Source organism: Semicossyphus pulcher, unplaced genomic scaffold (assembly GCF_022749685.1).
Source record: "Semicossyphus pulcher isolate SPU_LCO1_2020_fin unplaced genomic scaffold, fSemPul1.0.p SCAF_23, whole genome shotgun sequence".
NCBI classification, from domain to species: domain Eukaryota; kingdom Metazoa; phylum Chordata; class Actinopteri; order Labriformes; family Labridae; genus Semicossyphus; species Semicossyphus pulcher.
The window spans coordinates 18925-42649 of NW_027211697.1; the positions used below are offsets into that span (position 1 = coordinate 18925).

The 23725-nt window shown below is 44.8% G+C and overlaps 1 protein-coding gene across 1 annotated transcript in view; it reads right to left on the bottom strand.

Moving 5' to 3' along the window:
- Window positions 1-13871: 13871 nt before the first annotated feature.
- LOC138603189 (inactive phospholipase C-like protein 2) overlaps window positions 13872-23725 on the bottom strand; it is a 37538-nt gene continuing 27684 nt past the window's right edge. The window contains exons 2-3 of the mRNA XM_069674892.1: window positions 15146-17632; window positions 13872-13901 (exon numbers count right to left, since the gene is read on the bottom strand). Coding sequence (XP_069530993.1) covers window positions 13872-13901; window positions 15146-17632 — 2517 coding nt within the window. The remainder of the gene's footprint in view (window positions 13902-15145; window positions 17633-23725) is intronic.

The following is a 23725-nucleotide window of genomic DNA, read 5'->3' on the forward strand; positions in this document are numbered from 1 at the left end:
TCAATTCAATTCAAAACAAAGGATTTTGGAACTTCAAAGGAACATAGCCATTTCAATTCAATTCAAAACAAAGGATTTTGGAACTTCAAAGTACCATAGCCATTTCAATTCAATTCAAAACAAAGGATTTTGGAACTTCAAAGCAACATAGCCATGCCTTTGATGACATCATAAAGTTTACACAAAGTTTATATATAGGAGTGAAGCTGTGCAAGCAGTCATATCATTTCAAACCTTTCAATACCACTGTGAGAAAGAGAATTGATATAGACCTCAGATACCACTATCTTATCAGAGACATTCAGCAGATTTAGGCAGCATTCATTTGAGACTGAATAAAACCAGCCAAAAGATGCCGCAACCAAGAAACCAAAAAAGGAACAGGAGGCTCTTCAGACAGCAGGCTGCAGGTGGAGCACAGCAGCATATCCCGGGGGAGCTTGAAACCCTCCGTCGAGATGTGCGGCAGCTCACCGAACTGCTGGAAAGAGAGAGGGCTCATTGTCGCCGCGAGAAGGACCAGAGACTCCTCATCAGCAATGAGTTGGAGGATATCAAGCAGCAGTTGGTGAAACAGAAAACCCTGAAAGAGATGTACATCAACAGGGGAAAGGACACTAAGAGAGACCTGGAAAGGCTGGAAAAGTACAGCAAGGAGGAAACTCTCAGTGTAACCAAGATTGCCACAATGGTGAGGGACACCACTCGGCAAAAAAAGAAGAAACATCTTCATGTCGACTACGAGGAGCTGCAAGTGGCACACTTGGTAAGCACGGAGAGGTTCTCTGCAGAACTCCAGGGGGAGAGGGAGCAAATCGAGGTGCTCCAAAAAGAACTGGAGAAGACGGAGGTTTCTAACCATGAGCTCAGCCTCAGGTATGAAACCGACGTCCTTAGTTCCAGACAGCTGGTGGAGACTCTCAAGTTTGAGCTTCAACAGCAAGTTGAAGCTCACTCTGAAAGAGTGTCACAGGACCAGCATGTCATAAAGACCTTGCGAGCTGAACAGGACGCCCTCCGGCAGACAATGGCCGAGGAGATCAGTAACCTGCAGAAGACATCTTTCGAGAAAGAGAAACAGTTCTGGACCGAGCTGGAGGAGTTAAGAACTCAGCTCTGTGTTCATAAGCTCATCGAGAAAGATTATGAGGAGCTGCAGTCGGCACATAAAATCTGCCAAGAGAAGTTCTCAGCTGAGCTGCAGGAGGAGAAGAACAACACCAAGCTTCTCCAGGAACAACTGGAGAGCCTGAGAGTGTCGAAGCAGCAGCTCAGTCAGCGATACCAAACTGATGTGCTCGCTGTGAGACAGCAGGCTGAGAGCCATCAGCGAGAGCTTGAGACCCAAATCAAGTCTCTCATGAACAAGGACGCGGACGACCAGGTTCTAATCTGGAACTTGGAGGCTGAAAAGGGCGTCATTCAGCAACAGATGGCGGAGGAGATCAACACCCTGCAGCACAACATCGTCGTGAAGGAGACCAATTATTGTAGAGAGCTGGAGGAGCTGAAAACTGGTCTTAGCATCCAGCTCGCACGCAATATGCAGCTTCAGAACGAACTGCAGGCGAACAGGGAGGACAACCAGCCGCCAAAACGAAAGAGGTCGAGGTGTGAGGAGCCTGAGGAAGACCAGCAATGCATGGAGACCAGCACCTGTGCATCTGCTGGAACCTCAGGAACACAACCGCAGCCTGTTGAGGAGGAGGCCAGAGTGTCTGCTGAGCAGCCACAAGAAGGAACGCCGAAGCAGCCTTCTTTGTGGAAGCAAGCCAGACACTTCCTTGGTTTGAGGAAGCCTGAGAGTTGGAAGAAAAAGTAGTCTTCCCCTCTCCCCCTCCACCCCCCCCCCCCCCTCCTTTCCTATCTCCCCTCCCCTCCCTTCCTAACCCCCCTCCCCTCCTCCTCCTTTCCTATCCCCCCCCCCCCCCCCAAACCACCAACCAATAGACCTTCTACACAGCAGACATGTTGACTTGCTGTAGTTTCAAGTCAGGATGTCTGCTGTCAAAAGGGTTTATTTCATAATGCGGGCATGGCGGTTGCAGTGGTTAGCACTGTGACCTCACAGGAAGAACCCGCCGCCCAGTGGGTAACTTTCTGTGTGGAGTTTGTATGTTCTCCCCATGCCTTCATGGGTTTTTCCCCGGGATGCTCCGGTTTCCTCCCACAATTCCAAAGACATGCAGCATAGGTTAATCGGCTACTCTAAATTGTCACTTAATTGGCATAAAATAAAATAAAAAATCATAAATATAATGTAAAATGTCACATTTCTTCATATATAATTGTATTTTGTGGTTGAAGTTGTTTTACATTAAAGTTATTAACAACATGTTAAATGTGTCTGTGCAAGTCAGTGGTAACCATCTTTACATGTGTCATGTCCTGTCTCTGTAAGTTTTGAGGTTTGCTCCAAACTTTAAAGAGAACAAAACAAAAACCTAAAATGAGTTCAAATATAACATTTTTGAAAGAAATATGTGTTTCTAACAGCTGAATGAAAGTGATGGAATAGTAATAAAAATTGCAAAGGTCATTTGAGCCATGTTGTTGCAACAGGACCTACATTACTGTGTCATATGAACCAGTCACTCATAATGGGTTCTGTAAAAGTATTATGAATATAGTTGAATTGAAATTTTGGAACTTCAAAGCAACATAGCCATTTCAATTCAATTCAAAACAAAGGATTTTGGAACTTCAAAGGAACATAGCCATTTCAATTCAATTCAAAACAAAGGATTTTGGAACTTCAAAGTACCATAGCCATTTCAATTCAATTCAAAACAAAGGATTTTGGAACTTCAAAGCAACATAGCCATGCCTTTGATGACATCATAAAGTTTACACAAAGTTTATATATAGGAGTGAAGCTGTGCAAGCAGTCATATCATTTCAAACCTTTCAATACCACTGTGAGAAAGAGAATTGATATAGACCTCAGATACCACTATCTTATCAGAGACATTCAGCAGATTTAGGCAGCATTCATTTGAGACTGAATAAAACCAGCCAAAAGATGCCGCAACCAAGAAACCAAAAAAGGAACAGGAGGCTCTTCAGACAGCAGGCTGCAGGTGGAGCACAGCAGCATATCCCGGGGGAGCTTGAAACCCTCCGTCGAGATGTGCGGCAGCTCACCGAACTGCTGGAAAGAGAGAGGGCTCATTGTCGCCGCGAGAAGGACCAGAGACTCCTCATCAGCAATGAGTTGGAGGATATCAAGCAGCAGTTGGTGAAACAGAAAACCCTGAAAGAGATGTACATCAACAGGGGAAAGGACACTAAGAGAGACCTGGAAAGGCTGGAAAAGTACAGCAAGGAGGAAACTCTCAGTGTAACCAAGATTGCCACAATGGTGAGGGACACCACTCGGCAAAAAAAGAAGAAACATCTTCATGTCGACTACGAGGAGCTGCAAGTGGCACACTTGGTAAGCACGGAGAGGTTCTCTGCAGAACTCCAGGGGGAGAGGGAGCAAATCGAGGTGCTCCAAAAAGAACTGGAGAAGACGGAGGTTTCTAACCATGAGCTCAGCCTCAGGTATGAAACCGACGTCCTTAGTTCCAGACAGCTGGTGGAGACTCTCAAGTTTGAGCTTCAACAGCAAGTTGAAGCTCACTCTGAAAGAGTGTCACAGGACCAGCATGTCATAAAGACCTTGCGAGCTGAACAGGACGCCCTCCGGCAGACAATGGCCGAGGAGATCAGTAACCTGCAGAAGACATCTTTCGAGAAAGAGAAACAGTTCTGGACCGAGCTGGAGGAGTTAAGAACTCAGCTCTGTGTTCATAAGCTCATCGAGAAAGATTATGAGGAGCTGCAGTCGGCACATAAAATCTGCCAAGAGAAGTTCTCAGCTGAGCTGCAGGAGGAGAAGAACAACACCAAGCTTCTCCAGGAACAACTGGAGAGCCTGAGAGTGTCGAAGCAGCAGCTCAGTCAGCGATACCAAACTGATGTGCTCGCTGTGAGACAGCAGGCTGAGAGCCATCAGCGAGAGCTTGAGACCCAAATCAAGTCTCTCATGAACAAGGACGCGGACGACCAGGTTCTAATCTGGAACTTGGAGGCTGAAAAGGGCGTCATTCAGCAACAGATGGCGGAGGAGATCAACACCCTGCAGCACAACATCGTCGTGAAGGAGACCAATTATTGTAGAGAGCTGGAGGAGCTGAAAACTGGTCTTAGCATCCAGCTCGCACGCAATATGCAGCTTCAGAACGAACTGCAGGCGAACAGGGAGGACAACCAGCCGCCAAAACGAAAGAGGTCGAGGTGTGAGGAGCCTGAGGAAGACCAGCAATGCATGGAGACCAGCACCTGTGCATCTGCTGGAACCTCAGGAACACAACCGCAGCCTGTTGAGGAGGAGGCCAGAGTGTCTGCTGAGCAGCCACAAGAAGGAACGCCGAAGCAGCCTTCTTTGTGGAAGCAAGCCAGACACTTCCTTGGTTTGAGGAAGCCTGAGAGTTGGAAGAAAAAGTAGTCTTCCCCTCTCCCCCTCCACCCCCCCCCCCCCTCCTTTCCTATCTCCCCTCCCCTCCCTTCCTAACCCCCCTCCCCTCCTCCTCCTTTCCTATCCCCCCCCCCCCCCCCCCAAACCACCAACCAATAGACCTTCTACACAGCAGACATGTTGACTTGCTGTAGTTTCAAGTCAGGATGTCTGCTGTCAAAAGGGTTTATTTCATAATGCGGGCATGGCGGTTGCAGTGGTTAGCACTGTGACCTCACAGGAAGAACCCGCCGCCCAGTGGGTAACTTTCTGTGTGGAGTTTGTATGTTCTCCCCATGCCTTCATGGGTTTTTCCCCGGGATGCTCCGGTTTCCTCCCACAATTCCAAAGACATGCAGCATAGGTTAATCGGCTACTCTAAATTGTCACTTAATTGGCATAAAATAAAATAAAAAATCATAAATATAATGTAAAATGTCACATTTCTTCATATATAATTGTATTTTGTGGTTGAAGTTGTTTTACATTAAAGTTATTAACAACATGTTAAATGTGTCTGTGCAAGTCAGTGGTAACCATCTTTACATGTGTCATGTCCTGTCTCTGTAAGTTTTGAGGTTTGCTCCAAACTTTAAAGAGAACAAAACAAAAACCTAAAATGAGTTCAAATATAACATTTTTGAAAGAAATATGTGTTTCTAACAGCTGAATGAAAGTGATGGAATAGTAATAAAAATTGCAAAGGTCATTTGAGCCATGTTGTTGCAACAGGACCTACATTACTGTGTCATATGAACCAGTCACTCATAATGGGTTCTGTAAAAGTATTATGAATATAGTTGAATTGAAATTTTGGAACTTCAAAGCAACATAGCCATTTCAATTCAATTCAAAACAAAGGATTTTGGAACTTCAAAGGAACATAGCCATTTCAATTCAATTCAAAACAAAGGATTTTGGAACTTCAAAGTACCATAGCCATTTCAATTCAATTCAAAACAAAGGATTTTGGAACTTCAAAGCAACATAGCCATGCCTTTGATGACATCATAAAGTTTACACAAAGTTTATATATAGGAGTGAAGCTGTGCAGGCAGTCATATCATTTCAAACCTTTCAATACCACTGTGAGAAAGAGAATTGATATAGACCTCAGATACCACTATCTTATCAGAGACATTCAGCAGATTTAGGCAGCATTCATTTGAGACTGAATAAAACCAGCCAAAAGATGCCGCAACCAAGAAACCAAAAAAGGAACAGGAGGCTCTTCAGACAGCAGGCTGCAGGTGGAGCACAGCAGCATATCCCGGGGGAGCTTGAAACCCTCCGTCGAGATGTGCGGCAGCTCACCGAACTGCTGGAAAGAGAGAGGGCTCATTGTCGCCGCGAGAAGGACCAGAGACTCCTCATCAGCAATGAGTTGGAGGATATCAAGCAGCAGTTGGTGAAACAGAAAACCCTGAAAGAGATGTACATCAACAGGGGAAAGGACACTAAGAGAGACCTGGAAAGGCTGGAAAAGTACAGCAAGGAGGAAACTCTCAGTGTAACCAAGATTGCCACAATGGTGAGGGACACCACTCGGCAAAAAAAGAAGAAACATCTTCATGTCGACTACGAGGAGCTGCAAGTGGCACACTTGGTAAGCACGGAGAGGTTCTCTGCAGAACTCCAGGGGGAGAGGGAGCAAATCGAGGTGCTCCAAAAAGAACTGGAGAAGACGGAGGTTTCTAACCATGAGCTCAGCCTCAGGTATGAAACCGACGTCCTTAGTTCCAGACAGCTGGTGGAGACTCTCAAGTTTGAGCTTCAACAGCAAGTTGAAGCTCACTCTGAAAGAGTGTCACAGGACCAGCATGTCATAAAGACCTTGCGAGCTGAACAGGACGCCCTCCGGCAGACAATGGCCGAGGAGATCAGTAACCTGCAGAAGACATCTTTCGAGAAAGAGAAACAGTTCTGGACCGAGCTGGAGGAGTTAAGAACTCAGCTCTGTGTTCATAAGCTCATCGAGAAAGATTATGAGGAGCTGCAGTCGGCACATAAAATCTGCCAAGAGAAGTTCTCAGCTGAGCTGCAGGAGGAGAAGAACAACACCAAGCTTCTCCAGGAACAACTGGAGAGCCTGAGAGTGTCGAAGCAGCAGCTCAGTCAGCGATACCAAACTGATGTGCTCGCTGTGAGACAGCAGGCTGAGAGCCATCAGCGAGAGCTTGAGACCCAAATCAAGTCTCTCATGAACAAGGACGCGGACGACCAGGTTCTAATCTGGAACTTGGAGGCTGAAAAGGGCGTCATTCAGCAACAGATGGCGGAGGAGATCAACACCCTGCAGCACAACATCGTCGTGAAGGAGACCAATTATTGTAGAGAGCTGGAGGAGCTGAAAACTGGTCTTAGCATCCAGCTCGCACGCAATATGCAGCTTCAGAACGAACTGCAGGCGAACAGGGAGGACAACCAGCCGCCAAAACGAAAGAGGTCGAGGTGTGAGGAGCCTGAGGAAGACCAGCAATGCATGGAGACCAGCACCTGTGCATCTGCTGGAACCTCAGGAACACAACCGCAGCCTGTTGAGGAGGAGGCCAGAGTGTCTGCTGAGCAGCCACAAGAAGGAACGCCGAAGCAGCCTTCTTTGTGGAAGCAAGCCAGACACTTCCTTGGTTTGAGGAAGCCTGAGAGTTGGAAGAAAAAGTAGTCTTCCCCTCTCCCCCTCCACCCCCCCCCCCCCCCCCCCTCCTTTCCTATCTCCCCTCCCCTCCCTTCCTAACCCCCCTCCCCTCCTCCTCCTTTCCTATCTCCCCCTCCCCCCCCCCCCAAACCACCAACCAATAGACCTTCTACACAGCAGACATGTTGACTTGCTGTAGTTTCAAGTCAGGATGTCTGCTGTCAAAAGGGTTTATTTCATAATGCGGGCATGGCGGTTGCAGTGGTTAGCACTGTGACCTCACAGGAAGAACCCGCCGCCCAGTGGGTAACTTTCTGTGTGGAGTTTGTATGTTCTCCCCATGCCTTCATGGGTTTTTCCCCGGGATGCTCCGGTTTCCTCCCACAATTCCAAAGACATGCAGCATAGGTTAATCGGCTACTCTAAATTGTCACTTAATTGGCATAAAATAAAATAAAAAATCATAAATATAATGTAAAATGTCACATTTCTTCATATATAATTGTATTTTGTGGTTGAAGTTGTTTTACATTAAAGTTATTAACAACATGTTAAATGTGTCTGTGCAAGTCAGTGGTAACCATCTTTACATGTGTCATGTCCTGTCTCTGTAAGTTTTGAGGTTTGCTCCAAACTTTAAAGAGAACAAAACAAAAACCTAAAATGAGTTCAAATATAACATTTTTGAAAGAAATATGTGTTTCTAACAGCTGAATGAAAGTGATGGAATAGTAATAAAAATTGCAAAGGTCATTTGAGCCATGTTGTTGCAACAGGACCTACATTACTGTGTCATATGAACCAGTCACTCATAATGGGTTCTGTAAAAGTATTATGAATATAGTTGAATTGAAATTTTGGAACTTCAAAGCAACATAGCCATTTCAATTCAATTCAAAACAAAGGATTTTGGAACTTCAAAGGAACATAGCCATTTCAATTCAATTCAAAACAAAGGATTTTGGAACTTCAAAGTACCATAGCCATTTCAATTCAATTCAAAACAAAGGATTTTGGAACTTCAAAGCAACATAGCCATGCCTTTGATGACATCATAAAGTTTACACAAAGTTTATATATAGGAGTGAAGCTGTGCAGGCAGTCATATCATTTCAAACCTTTCAATACCACTGTGAGAAAGAGAATTGATATAGACCTCAGATACCACTATCTTATCAGAGACATTCAGCAGATTTAGGCAGCATTCATTTGAGACTGAATAAAACCAGCCAAAAGATGCCGCAACCAAGAAACCAAAAAAGGAACAGGAGGCTCTTCAGACAGCAGGCTGCAGGTGGAGCACAGCAGCATATCCCGGGGGAGCTTGAAACCCTCCGTCGAGATGTGCGGCAGCTCACCGAACTGCTGGAAAGAGAGAGGGCTCATTGTCGCCGCGAGAAGGACCAGAGACTCCTCATCAGCAATGAGTTGGAGGATATCAAGCAGCAGTTGGTGAAACAGAAAACCCTGAAAGAGATGTACATCAACAGGGGAAAGGACACTAAGAGAGACCTGGAAAGGCTGGAAAAGTACAGCAAGGAGGAAACTCTCAGTGTAACCAAGATTGCCACAATGGTGAGGGACACCACTCGGCAAAAAAAGAAGAAACATCTTCATGTCGACTACGAGGAGCTGCAAGTGGCACACTTGGTAAGCACGGAGAGGTTCTCTGCAGAACTCCAGGGGGAGAGGGAGCAAATCGAGGTGCTCCAAAAAGAACTGGAGAAGACGGAGGTTTCTAACCATGAGCTCAGCCTCAGGTATGAAACCGACGTCCTTAGTTCCAGACAGCTGGTGGAGACTCTCAAGTTTGAGCTTCAACAGCAAGTTGAAGCTCACTCTGAAAGAGTGTCACAGGACCAGCATGTCATAAAGACCTTGCGAGCTGAACAGGACGCCCTCCGGCAGACAATGGCCGAGGAGATCAGTAACCTGCAGAAGACATCTTTCGAGAAAGAGAAACAGTTCTGGACCGAGCTGGAGGAGTTAAGAACTCAGCTCTGTGTTCATAAGCTCATCGAGAAAGATTATGAGGAGCTGCAGTCGGCACATAAAATCTGCCAAGAGAAGTTCTCAGCTGAGCTGCAGGAGGAGAAGAACAACACCAAGCTTCTCCAGGAACAACTGGAGAGCCTGAGAGTGTCGAAGCAGCAGCTCAGTCAGCGATACCAAACTGATGTGCTCGCTGTGAGACAGCAGGCTGAGAGCCATCAGCGAGAGCTTGAGACCCAAATCAAGTCTCTCATGAACAAGGACGCGGACGACCAGGTTCTAATCTGGAACTTGGAGGCTGAAAAGGGCGTCATTCAGCAACAGATGGCGGAGGAGATCAACACCCTGCAGCACAACATCGTCGTGAAGGAGACCAATTATTGTAGAGAGCTGGAGGAGCTGAAAACTGGTCTTAGCATCCAGCTCGCACGCAATATGCAGCTTCAGAACGAACTGCAGGCGAACAGGGAGGACAACCAGCCGCCAAAACGAAAGAGGTCGAGGTGTGAGGAGCCTGAGGAAGACCAGCAATGCATGGAGACCAGCACCTGTGCATCTGCTGGAACCTCAGGAACACAACCGCAGCCTGTTGAGGAGGAGGCCAGAGTGTCTGCTGAGCAGCCACAAGAAGGAACGCCGAAGCAGCCTTCTTTGTGGAAGCAAGCCAGACACTTCCTTGGTTTGAGGAAGCCTGAGAGTTGGAAGAAAAAGTAGTCTTCCCCCCCCCCCCCCCCTTTCCTATCTCCCCTCCCTTCCCTTCCTAACCCCCCTCCCCTCCTCCTCCTTTCCTATCTCCCCCTCCCCCCCCCCCCCCCAAACCACCAACCAATAGACCTTCTACACAGCAGACATGTTGACTTGCTGTAGTTTCAAGTCAGGATGTCTGCTGTCAAAAGGGTTTATTTCATAATGCGGGCATGGCGGTTGCAGTGGTTAGCACTGTGACCTCACAGGAAGAACCCGCCGCCCAGTGGGTAACTTTCTGTGTGGAGTTTGTATGTTCTCCCCATGCCTTCATGGGTTTTTCCCCGGGATGCTCCGGTTTCCTCCCACAATTCCAAAGACATGCAGCATAGGTTAATCGGCTACTCTAAATTGTCACTTAATTGGCATAAAATAAAATAAAAAATCATAAATATAATGTAAAATGTCACATTTCTTCATATATAATTGTATTTTGTGGTTGAAGTTGTTTTACATTAAAGTTATTAACAACATGTTAAATGTGTCTGTGCAAGTCAGTGGTAACCATCTTTACATGTGTCATGTCCTGTCTCTGTAAGTTTTGAGGTTTGCTCCAAACTTTAAAGAGAACAAAACAAAAACCTAAAATGAGTTCAAATATAACATTTTTGAAAGAAATATGTGTTTCTAACAGCTGAATGAAAGTGATGGAATAGTAATAAAAATTGCAAAGGTCATTTGAGCCATGTTGTTGCAACAGGACCTACATTACTGTGTCATATGAACCAGTCACTCATAATGGGTTCTGTAAAAGTATTATGAATATAGTTGAATTGAAATTTTGGAACTTCAAAGCAACATAGCCATTTCAATTCAATTCAAAACAAAGGATTTTGGAACTTCAAAGGAACATAGCCATTTCAATTCAATTCAAAACAAAGGATTTTGGAACTTCAAAGTACCATAGCCATTTCAATTCAATTCAAAACAAAGGATTTTGGAACTTCAAAGCAACATAGCCATGCCTTTGATGACATCATAAAGTTTACACAAAGTTTATATATAGGAGTGAAGCTGTGCAGGCAGTCATATCATTTCAAACCTTTCAATACCACTGTGAGAAAGAGAATTGATATAGACCTCAGATACCACTATCTTATCAGAGACATTCAGCAGATTTAGGCAGCATTCATTTGAGACTGAATAAAACCAGCTAAAAGATGCCGCAACCAAGAAACCAAAAAAGGAACAGGAGGCTCTTCAGACAGCAGGCTGCAGGTGGAGCACAGCAGCATATCCCGGGGGAGCTTGAAACCCTCCGTCGAGATGTGCGGCAGCTCACCGAACTGCTGGAAAGAGAGAGGGCTCATTGTCGCCGCGAGAAGGACCAGAGACTCCTCATCAGCAATGAGTTGGAGGATATCAAGCAGCAGTTGGTGAAACAGAAAACCCTGAAAGAGATGTACATCAACAGGGGAAAGGACACTAAGAGAGACCTGGAAAGGCTGGAAAAGTACAGCAAGGAGGAAACTCTCAGTGTAACCAAGATTGCCACAATGGTGAGGGACACCACTCGGCAAAAAAAGAAGAAACATCTTCATGTCGACTATGAGGAGCTGCAAGTGGCACACTTGGTAAGCACGGAGAGGTTCTCTGCAGAACTCCAGGGGGAGAGGGAGCAAATCGAGGTGCTCCAAAAAGAACTGGAGAAGATGGAGGTTTCTAACCATGAGCTCAGCCTCAGGTATGAAACCGACGTCCTTAGTTCCAGACAGCTGGTGGAGACTCTCAAGTTTGAGCTTCAACAGCAAGTTGAAGCTCACTCTGAAAGAGTGTCACAGGACCAGCATGTCATAAAGACCTTGCGAGCTGAACAGGACGCCCTCCGGCAGACAATGGCCGAGGAGATCAGTAACCTGCAGAAGACATCTTTCGAGAAAGAGAAACAGTTCTGGACCGAGCTGGAGGAGTTAAGAACTCAGCTCTGTGTTCATAAGCTCATCGAGAAAGATTATGAGGAGCTGCAGTCGGCACATAAAATCTGCCAAGAGAAGTTCTCAGCTGAGCTGCAGGAGGAGAAGAACAACACCAAGCTTCTCCAGGAACAACTGGAGAGCCTGAGAGTGTCGAAGCAGCAGCTCAGTCAGCGATACCAAACTGATGTGCTCGCTGTGAGACAGCAGGCTGAGAGCCATCAGCGAGAGCTTGAGACCCAAATCAAGTCTCTCATGAACAAGGACGCGGACGACCAGGTTCTAATCTGGAACTTGGAGGCTGAAAAGGGCGTCATTCAGCAACAGATGGCGGAGGAGATCAACACCCTGCAGCACAACATCGTCGTGAAGGAGACCAATTATTGTAGAGAGCTGGAGGAGCTGAAAACTGGTCTTAGCATCCAGCTCGCACGCAATATGCAGCTTCAGAACGAACTGCAGGCGAACAGGGAGGACAACCAGCCGCCAAAACGAAAGAGGTCGAGGTGTGAGGAGCCTGAGGAAGACCAGCAATGCATGGAGACCAGCACCTGTGCATCTGCTGGAACCTCAGGAACACAACCGCAGCCTGTTGAGGAGGAGGCCAGAGTGTCTGCTGAGCAGCCACAAGAAGGAACGCCGAAGCAGCCTTCTTTGTGGAAGCAAGCCAGACACTTCCTTGGTTTGAGGAAGCCTGAGAGTTGGAAGAAAAAGTAGTCTTCCCCTCTCCCCCTCCACCACCCCCCCCCCCCCCCCCTCCTTTCCTATCTCCCCTCCCCTCCCTTCCTAACCCCCCTCCCCTCCTCCTCCTTTCCTATCTCCCCCCCCCCCCAAACCACCAACCAATAGACCTTCTACACAGCAGACATGTTGACTTGCTGTAGTTTCAAGTCAGGATGTCTGCTGTCAAAAGGGTTTATTTCATAATGCGGGCATGGCGGTTGCAGTGGTTAGCACTGTGACCTCACAGGAAGAACCCGCCGCCCAGTGGGTAACTTTCTGTGTGGAGTTTGTATGTTCTCCCCATGCCTTCATGGGTTTTTCCCCGGGATGCTCCGGTTTCCTCCCACAATTCCAAAGACATGCAGCATAGGTTAATCGGCTACTCTAAATTGTCACTTAATTGGCATAAAATAAAATAAAAAATCATAAATATAATGTAAAATGTCACATTTCTTCATATATAATTGTATTTTGTGGTTGAAGTTGTTTTACATTAAAGTTATTAACAACATGTTAAATGTGTCTGTGCAAGTCAGTGGTAACCATCTTTACATGTGTCATGTCCTGTCTCTGTAAGTTTTGAGGTTTGCTCCAAACTTTAAAGAGAACAAAACAAAAACCTAAAATGAGTTCAAATATAACATTTTTGAAAGAAATATGTGTTTCTAACAGCTGAATGAAAGTGATGGAATAGTAATAAAAATTGCAAAGGTCATTTGAGCCATGTTGTTGCAACAGGACCTACATTACTGTGTCATATGAACCAGTCACTCATAATGGGTTCTGTAAAAGTATTATATAATATAGGCTACCTGCCACAGCACAGCTTGCTTGGAGCGCTGAATGTATTAATTATTTAAGTAGTTGTTTTTTTTATCTAATTATTTTATGTTTATTTAGTAACATGTAGGAAGCCTACGTTGATGTTTTAAATGGCATGTTTATGTTTAAGTACACATATCTTTGCACGTAAGTTTGTCTCTTGAACCTATGTGTTCTTTTAAAAAGAATAATAAAACATCATTTTTGGCCAATTTTGACAGCACTAGTAGAAGTTCATGTTTATTTTTGAATGTACAGCATTTCCAGTAATTTATTTTGCACTGTTCTACCAGAGGACTGTATTAAGAATTTTATCACTTTAGAAATGAATCAAGTTTTTTACTTGACTGTCAAAGCACTTGGGTTAATACTTTGGCAAATACATTTTTAAAAGCACAACAAATATAAATTGCACTTATTTATACTTTTTTTGAATAACTTTTTTTTTACTTTTCCGTGCTACTCACACACCTATTCCTCAGATAGAAAAAGCACTTTTTATTGATGTTCTGTTAAAGGAGCAATATCATTTTGTTACCCTTCAGGGACGACAAGAGGCTGCCACTTTAAACTGAGAACCAAACAACACATGACAAGTCATAGTCTATTGTGTCTCCCTGTATTGTACTTTGTAGACGGAACAAATGAGACAAGCTTTATATCACACTATTCGGTCATCACAAACAAATGATAAATGCACTAAAAGGCTTCTGCTTCTGGTCATCAGCCAAATACACACTGCTGTTACTAATCTTTATTTGCTCATGCAGGGGAGTTTTAAAGTAGTGCAGTAAGTGCCTAGCAACCCAGTCCTCTCCTCTCCTAGGCAGTAATTGTCCCTCATTAATGATTACACTATTCATAAACCTTATAAGTGTACAGCAATGTCACTTACTTACAATTCTCTTCTGTAACATTAATAGAGCACAATTAGCGACAAGCCTTTATCCACACCAGCAAGTGAAATTAGTCCAATCAGGAACACTTACATCAGTTCAGACTTACTGAAGCAACAAATTGTTATGTAGTTTACTTGATAACGCTGCACATAAAATATTGCATAATACAATGAGCAGATTTTTGCTACCCTTAAATGATCACAGGAAATAGAATTTGAATTTGGTGCTTCAATGATTCATACTGTTCAGCATCGGTTGCAATTGGCAGCAGCCTTTACTCACTTAGTTTTTTTTTTTTTAAATGTGTGATGAGTGACAGGCAACTTTCCCAAAACATTGACTTAATGCAAAGACACTGAATTTGTCTAGCACAGCCTTAAAAAGTTTTGTTGACAACAGACAATATTCAGAGCAGTGATATTGTACTCAGCAGAGGTGCCCATTAGCCCTGCTCTATTAGAGAAAAACAGAATGGGTTATCCAAATCTCACCAAAGCTATTTACAGACTGGGCACCAAACCATGCTGTATAATGTTCGAGGGCAATGAGTTCAACCAAATACAGAGCTGCATCAGTGTTACCATTGTTGCCCTATAAGATCTATATTGAACTTGGGTCACAAAAAGAATGATTAATAAAGTTATTTACCTGTTCTGCATAATCAGCATTAAAAAAACTCCACTACAGTGTAAAAAGGTGAAAAAAGTGAATGGAAAAGGTGTCACTCGACATTAGCTTTATGGAGCAGGCCAGACAATTCCATATAAAAGCCCATCCTCACAAAGCAGCTGCAGGCTATCAATAGGCAAAACATTCATTCAAAACTTCAGTTCTACACAACCCACTGCATACTAATAATACTGTAAATGGTTTTGAGATTATGTTTCATAAATAAGTGAAGTATGTATTTGCTTACCTGCACATTTTCTCTGAGGTCTGTGGCCTCCCTTAGGGGCTGCGTGGATGCTCTGAAGAGCTCGTCCACTACCTTGATCCCTGTGGTCTTGGTTGTGGTGTACTCCCGGGCCTTCCTACCCTTCCTGACAGATAGACCCCTCTTATGTGCCTTTCCTCCACCCCGCCTGTTGGTGATGGCTACATGGACAAACAGGGTGGTGTTTGGTAGAAACTCCCCCGTCAGAGATTGTAAGGGGACATGTCTATAGCCTGGCTGTAGGCACTCAAAAGGAATGGTGTACTGGCCAATGAACTCATCTCCAATGTAGTCGTCATCCAGCACGACAAAGCGCAGTACAGCAAGTTCTGGCAAATTGATCTGGAATTCAAAGCTCTCATCAAAAATAGGGTTGTCACCATTCTGGGACACTGTCTTGGTTCTTTGCTCAGCACAGTCAGCTGGGATGCCATGAATCTCCACATATATGTAAGGCTCAACCACATCACCCTTAGCAGCAGATCCGCGAGGCTTGGGTAGATTCTGCCCACTGATGACCTTGATGTGAAGAAGCTGGGCAGACACTCCTGGCAGAGAGTCCCGAGCGTTGGCACTGAAGTAGGACACCTCCTCCCTCATGATGGCTGGCCGCAAAACATATCCGCAGTTGCCATTCTGCCTGAACCAGCCTAGATTGAGGTCCATCATCAGGCCTGGAGTCTGATAGTTCATGGCAACAATCTGGCAGCCACACTTCCAGAAATCCTGGGGGTTCATATTGCTGGCATCGATTCTCATAGGTGTGGGATATACCCTGGAGAGAAAGCGCTTGTTGTAACAGACAAACTCCTCTGGGAACTCATTGGCAAACCTGTTTGCATCCACCTCATTGAAAGAGCAAATCTCCCAGTATTTTTGGTCCCTCTTAGAGATCTCAAAGTCCCTAAACTGGACTGACTTGCAGAGAGACACAAGATCAGAGAGCTCCCTACACAGTCTAAGTCTCTTGTAGCCTAAGCCATTTAGGTGGTCCTTCTCATCAGCTCCCACTCTTCTGGACATTTCCAGACCCTCCTCCTCATCTGTCACATCCCCTTCAGCCTCAGTACAGCTAGGCGGTAGCCTCTTACCTTTGAGGAGGATTTTACCTTTGAGTTTCTCGGGGGAGGGTAGGTAGCATTCTTCTTTGTTGGGTGGTTCAATGTACAGCTTGTCCCCAAGAATCTTTTTCATGTGCTGTGCCATGACTCTCTGCTGGGGGATGCAGCAATGGGTCACTAAGCAGAGAATCAGGGGATACTCAGAGCTCTCAAAAGCATATTGGTTTATTATGTCCATGACTTTTGAAAAAGCTAGATGTGAGGCTACCGAACTGCCTACATACACCACTGGTTCATTATCAGGGCCATCCCATACAATGACCTCAATGCTTCGACAGCCCATCCTTAAAGCTCTGATGTAGCTGCTGATGTCTGATGAGCCCCAGAAGTGGTCTTCCAAAAGGGAGGCATTATGTGACGAGTTTATGTAGTAGTGGGACAGAGGCTGGGTCATATCCTGGCACACACGTTTGTGCTGTGGGTCAAAGATATGGCATTCAGAGGAGAGGAGGTAGTGAGTAAAGCCATCAATGGAGAGGTAGGCTCTGTCCCTTCCTTCGGCTGATGGCTCAAATTTCTGAACAATATCCCTGCACATGTCCTCCGTTACTCCTTCCACACCCTGTTCCACTTCTACGAATAGCATTAGATCTTTACTGTCAAGATACTCCTTATTACTGGAAAACTGCACCAGGAGGAAGAAAATCTCTGGTCGTGTGCAGAGCTCACAGTAGGCCTCCACAAAGGTGTCCATATTAATTGCCTCTCCATATTGGTCTTTAGCTTTCTGGAGCTCCTTGAACTTCAGCTCAATCCTAGACTCTTTCATTCCAGGGTTGAGCCCCTTGATTATCTGGGTGGCCCTGAATAGATCTATGTGTCCTTCCTTTTCCATATCTGCCAGTTCAAATACTGAGCCAATCCAAGATGTTCGTAGACTCGGTTGACTAGGTTCCACCATATCCACGGTGTGTCGGCCATAGGAAACTAGATATCTGAGGCCCATCACCCATGTGCTGACAACATCAGCTGTACTGGCTACCAAATCTAAGGACTCATAGTTATCCCCATAGATGATTGAGAAGGCGCATTCATCAGGGAACTGATCTGAGAGACCATTGCTGCGCAGAACTGGAGTTTTCTTTCCCAAACGAACCTCCTTAATGCCCTTGATCTCCAGTTTAGCTTTCTCAGAGTCCTTTTTGGATGGCTCCCAGCGGAGCCAGTGCATGTCTGGATCCAGCAGGAAGTAGCGGTTGTACATGCGGGAGTTGGAGCGCACCTTCTTCATCTCACAACCCTCCATCATGAAGGCCATGCAAGCAGCTGTGCTGTTGATCTTGCGGTCATTTGGCATTGAGCTGAAGGACACAGTTTTCTTCCTCACCTGCCTCTGTTTGGAACCATCCTAAAAAGAGAATGAGAGAAGCATTTTTTCTGTTACACTTTGTATTTCAATTCAGGAAATGGCATTGAATACTACAGTGAGAGTATTATGTATAGAAGACAAGAAATAAGACAATACTGAGTTTCCTTTCATCACAGAGCAGCTTCGCCTAGGTGGTTATACAGAGAGACTTCTTAAAGAAAAATCCTGCCAAACACAAGCTGTAGTGCTGCTGAAACTTAAAGATGGAAATGACTCAGCAATACCATCATTAAACTGTGTTCAGCTGCTGAAGGATAAACATGACAATATTAATGGGCTGCAATTAAAACACCAACTTATCCACTGCTCAGTGAGAATTTCTCTCCTTTCTTTTCTCCCCTGCTGTGAGCAAACAGGTTTTTTATTGAAATGGTGCACTGGTGAATTTGCATTTTGCTGGGTCTTCATTGACATTTTATATTTAAAATGGTAAAAACAATGATTTTTGTATTTATAACATATTCATGACAGGACAATACCCACAGATAAATCAGACAATTCATAATGCACAGGAATGGATGGTGTGTGAGGTCTGTTCCTTTTTAAAATAGTACTGCTGACTTTAATCCTTGCTTTAATGACAGGGTACAAAACTGGAGATATGTATTTAGCTTAGCTCAAGCTAATGGTTTCATCTCTCAAACAGATCAGGTCTTTAGAACCAGCTTCAAGTTACCTTAAAACTGCAGAAAATGATGTGTTTAAATACTCATCCCGTATGCGACTTATCATAGATACATTTTTTACCCGCCTATGAAGAAGATATGGAAATGTTTGTTGAAACCATGTGGGGGCTCTCTCTACAACCAAGCCAATAGCCAAACTTGTGAAAGCAATAAAACAAAGGCTGGCAATCTGCTATGACATGGCTCAAGTTTTGCAGTTTCTAGGTCATGAACCTAGCTGACAGAAAGCAGACAGATCCTGCTGATCTATTTCCACACAGGGCTGTGGTTAGGGAGATAGCCTGAATGCAGATGGGCACGTTAAGGGCTGAGAAGCAGGGCTTGTTAAAAAACATATATCACAAAGAACCAAACCAATCTACAAAAATTCTGTTAAATATTAGATATTAGACACAAAGCCTTCAAGACATCCATTGTTAAAACTCCGACAGAAGACACATTATCTTTAAAAAAGAACGTCTGTGATCACGGTCACATGTCAGTGGTGATGTTTGATTACTTCCAACACTTCTTAGGTTAATTAAAACTAACCAAAGCCACCTTTGTACGTTTTCTTCATTGTTCCACATCTGTTAATTGTATTTATTTGGACGAAAAAAGCAGGAAAGGGCAGAGGACCCTGGGGGCTATGGAGGAGTGACAATGTCTTCCCCCTAACATTGCCTGTACAGGTTTGATGGATCTCCCCAGAGCATGGTTCAACTCCAGCCACAGTGAAACACCTCAAGGCCATCCATCTTCCCCTTGACGGTCAGAGGCAGATGACACCTGGCAACTCATCACGATTGATGAGTACCACTTAACGCAAAGCAGAAAAAAATGACATGATCATCACTCTCTGGTTATGCCCTTGTTTTATGCCCTCTATCACATTTCAGCCCATATAGGTACACATTAAAATCATTTTGAAATCTGTAATTCTTCAGAGATAGAAAAAAGAAAGACTGTATCCTTGGAGACGTGCCATTTCTTGAGGTACTCCTATCACAAGATACAAAGTGGATGCAGGCTGCACTGATGCAGGGGCGGAAGCTAACCAGCATCAGTGTGCAGAAGTACGCCATTGTTTGGTAATATCATGTATGTCTTTATTTATTACTTTTAGTTCTATATTTTTCTTTTTTTCATTGGTCTGTCTGTCCCAAGCCATCAGGTTTAACATGTTCCATGTACAAGAACAGACATTGGAACTAATGGTTGTCCTAAAAAAGACAATACATTCTCATCAGTATCTTACTGGACTTAGACAAGATGGTGTGCTGTGGCCTGACTGAAGCATTTATTTACTTGTGAAATACTTGTGTGCAATTGTTAAGAGAGATTCTGCCAAGACCCACAGGCACATGGTAATGCATGTACCCTTGCCAAGACTGAGGGTAAGAAGGTTCTGTTGGTTCAGCTGGAAGATAAAACAATTTAAAGTCTCTCACAGAGGTAACATAGGAGTGAAGACAGTTCACAGCATTGCAGTCCAACATAGTGTTCGTTATGGGATATAAATCTGGAGGCCATAATCACCTTAAACATTATGCTCTTTACTCCCACTAACCTGCTCTTTCTTCACCCTGAGACAGAAAACTGCAGTTTAATTTCTAGCCCATCTGAAAAAAAGTCCAAAAAGACAGTTGCTCTCTTCACTGGTTTTACTCCTCTGCTATTTGCAGACTTAACCAGATGGACATCTACATTGTCCAGGGTATTGGAGATATGTGAAGTAAGCTGAGAGATAACAGAGCGCAGACTGAGTAAGTGGCAGGAGGGAGAGATCTGTTCAGGTCTGATTGTTTCCAGACCTTCTTCAGGGAAGTGCTGTAGCCGCAGAGGGTCAAAGAGTGAGAGGGTAATCTTATGTCTCATTAACATGCTATTACAATTAGCCGGACAGCAAGGCAGGACAGCATGCTGTTACCCTCAGCTCCAGCCTCTCCTTTAAAACCAAGCAGGAAAAATGTGTCAATTAAACACAGCATTGAAAAAATTCCTCCTCTGTATTTTCCTACACACAGAGGTCCTTTGTCCCTCGATTGACCATGCTTCAGTTGCACTTTCTCAGCATTTTTTCACAGCCCCTGGGGTCTTTTCTGGTTCAGATGTCAGTATTTCTGTGTATGTGACTGTTTATGCGACTCGTGCGAGTGTGCTTGAATGCTTCTGGCTTGACCACCTGTTGCTACTGTTTGCTGCTGTTGCCACTGTGTTGTGGGGGTATTTTTGTAATACTTAACACTTTCCTCATTCCCTTTCCTGTGGTGACACTTTCTGTTCAGGGTTGGGTCGAACACTTCCTGACGGAAGGCTGAAGCTGCTGGGGACAGGACGGGCTGTGAGATGAGTCGAGTGACATCCTCTGAAGGGCAGTGGTATGTCACCTCACTCTCTCTGCTGTGACTATTGTCACACCCTGATGCAGGGTGCCAAAGGCAGTATGACAAAAGAACCTTTACTCGTGAGACATGGGCTCTCAGGTTGTGTGTTATAATGTAGTGCCCATCTGAGCAGCGTACACTAAAACAATAATTCTTTAAAATGGTATGGTAGGGTACAATTCACTCCCAACTTGTCAAATATGGTGACTTAGTCTGGAGCCTTTAGCTCTAATTATCCATCCAGTTAGTTAGACTTTGAATATTTCAAGTTCGCAATAATAATTAAGCAACACCCAGTTGGATTTATTTCTTTTAAGATGATCTTGAAGAGCGGAGGGTCAGTGTCCAGCCTGGGGCCACCGCAGTAAGGGCTGAGCCTCTATGCATGGAGCACGCCTTGACCACTGAGCTAAAACGGCGTCACCCAGTTGGTCTGTTGAAAAAAAGCTTGTTGTTGAACATTTCATATTTTATGACTGTTGGATGTGCATTCAAAAAAACATGGTTAATGTTGCAAAACTGTTGCAGTTTGGCTACGTTTAGGCTCCAAAACTACTTGGTTAGGTTTGTAGAGTATCTTGTTCCGTAACTAAAGCACTGTATTCATGTAACTTGCATATTTACGTTACGCAACATAAATTGTGTCACTAATAAAGAGGTCAATGTCAAAGAAGTCAACACTGCACACTTACACAGGATTGGAATCCCCGTCTCCTGCATTAAAGTCCCTTTTTTATTTGACCCTTACATCGCCCATGACTTTTGTGCACTTCAATAAACCTGACTTTAACACCACATCAAAACAATAAACTACAAGACAGCATCCTGAAGTGATGGCAGAGGGGTACCTACATCACATATTTTGACTTGCTGGGCCACTGACCATGATCCTTTACTTGAGGACTTGAAATTTGGAACAGGCGGTTATGTCATCTCTAAAACCCAAATGCATCTTGCTCCTTTACATCCCAGTCTGCTGTGTGTCCTAGAATGCAGCACAAATAGAACAACTGATGCCTGCTTCATCTCAAGAGAGGATAATGTACAGTATGTGAGTGGAACACAAGCACCCTGAAAAAAACGTCCTCTGCCTCCTTATTTCTGGTAATATCAGAGAGCACATAGAGTCAAACTAAGAAGCCCCCTTGCTCTGATGCTTATGATGCAAACTATACATGTCTCAGCAACTGGACTGTAAATGCCAGACCAATTGATCACATGAAGGATGAATCTCCTCTGAAGACCTTCCTGTGGGACTTTCACCATCGAGGCCCACTTCCTCCCCATCCCACCAAATCTCAAACCATCAAACCTCCTCGTCATGGCTGTGCTGGCTGCCTGCCACTCACTACTCCCTGCTCGTATCATATCTCAACTCTAAAACAGGTCTGCGGAAAGTAGTCAGACACGGCTCAGTTCCTCTCGCCCACTGAACTTGTGTCATTGGAGTGTGTGCAATGTGGATCGGTGAATAAGGCAACATGGGAGCGTGGGTAATAGGGAGTGAAGGCAGAACAGAGCAGAGCCCTCTTGATGACGTTCTCTCCCCCCATGTGAGTCACAGTATGTGTGCCTTGTTTGCCTGCATGTGTGCTGGGGGATCATAGGATCAATGTCTACATACATACTGAACACCCACACTGACAAGTAGGAACAGGGAAGCCACATTACACATCAAATGCAAGAGTGACACGGCAAAGACACATGCTTGTAAAGCGTAACCATCAAAGCACCCGCTTATAATCAAAGTCATCATAGTCGTGTTTCCAGACTGGAAGAAACACAGTTTGAGCGATGTTCGAGCGCTGCTCGGACAGAGACGAGCGGAATTTGGAGCTGAGATGACAGGGAGTCGTAGAAGTCACAGACTGAGTATAGCATTGCGCCGCAAAGGGGGGAGATTAGCGCTTCGACACAGGTTTTGTGTTCCCATCAATGCTGATCAGAGCCGAGGCGATAATAATGCCGATTGTAGCCTTTCCCATTAAGCAAAAAAGCCGGGTGTTAGCGGGTGGGTTATTTAACCAGCGGGAAAGCGGCTCGAGTCTAGCCTGTCCACCATTACCCCAAGGCACCACATTGCCTATTCCGTCTCGTCTCCAAGATAGTTAAACTGCCTTCTGATGTCCCCCATAGAGAGTTAAGGGGAAGACACCGTTCAGTTTAACAAACTACAACTGGGTGGAAAGAGGAATCCAGAAGAGGTGAAATGGATAGGGACATAAGACAGGGGCTGAGCAATTGAAAAGTGAGCTTAACTTAACCAAATTACTTTCATGTTTTTGCAATGCTGTGCAACATCAATGCCAATGAAGCAAATGAAATCATACTGAAAAACTACATTCTCATAAGGGCAAAGGAGAAAGAAAGAGGGGTAAATACAATGTCAGTCCCATTTTGCCTCGGCAACATCACATTGTTTTCTGTCATGCTAATAAAGCGCCTTGAATTGAATACAGATTTTGGAAATAGGAGCGGCGAGGGAGTGATGGGGAGAATAAGAAAAGATGGATGAGGGAGAGAGAGAGAATTCGGGCCTGTCACCGTTTGTCACTGTAATCTCTCGCGTGGGCGGCCGCTTTAATTCTCACAGCGGTGCTCTCAGCCGCACATTCTGCAACTCATCACACCATCTTAGTGCAAGTTTTGCAGAACACGAACATAATAGGCGAGAAAAATTGAAGGTCTGAGAGGGAGTGTGCATGAATGTTGGTGTTTGTTCCAGCGCACGAATGGATTTACATTTTTATCCAGGTGGTCCGTTGTGCACGACGCTCGCTGCGCCCGGAATGCAAAGCCCTGATTCTGCTTTAACACTCTTTCCATGCTCAGATAATAAGTGGAAATCCCCGAGAGAACTCTGAACGAGCCAAAGAGCAACAAACAGTTTCACTAATTACTGGCCCGCAGAGAGTGGAGGTCAATGCTATTGAGCTGTGGAAGCTCAGAAAAAAGCTTAGATAATTCAGTCTCTCAGCACTGTTGTTTCTATAGTCTCTATATTTGCTCTGTATCTGTCA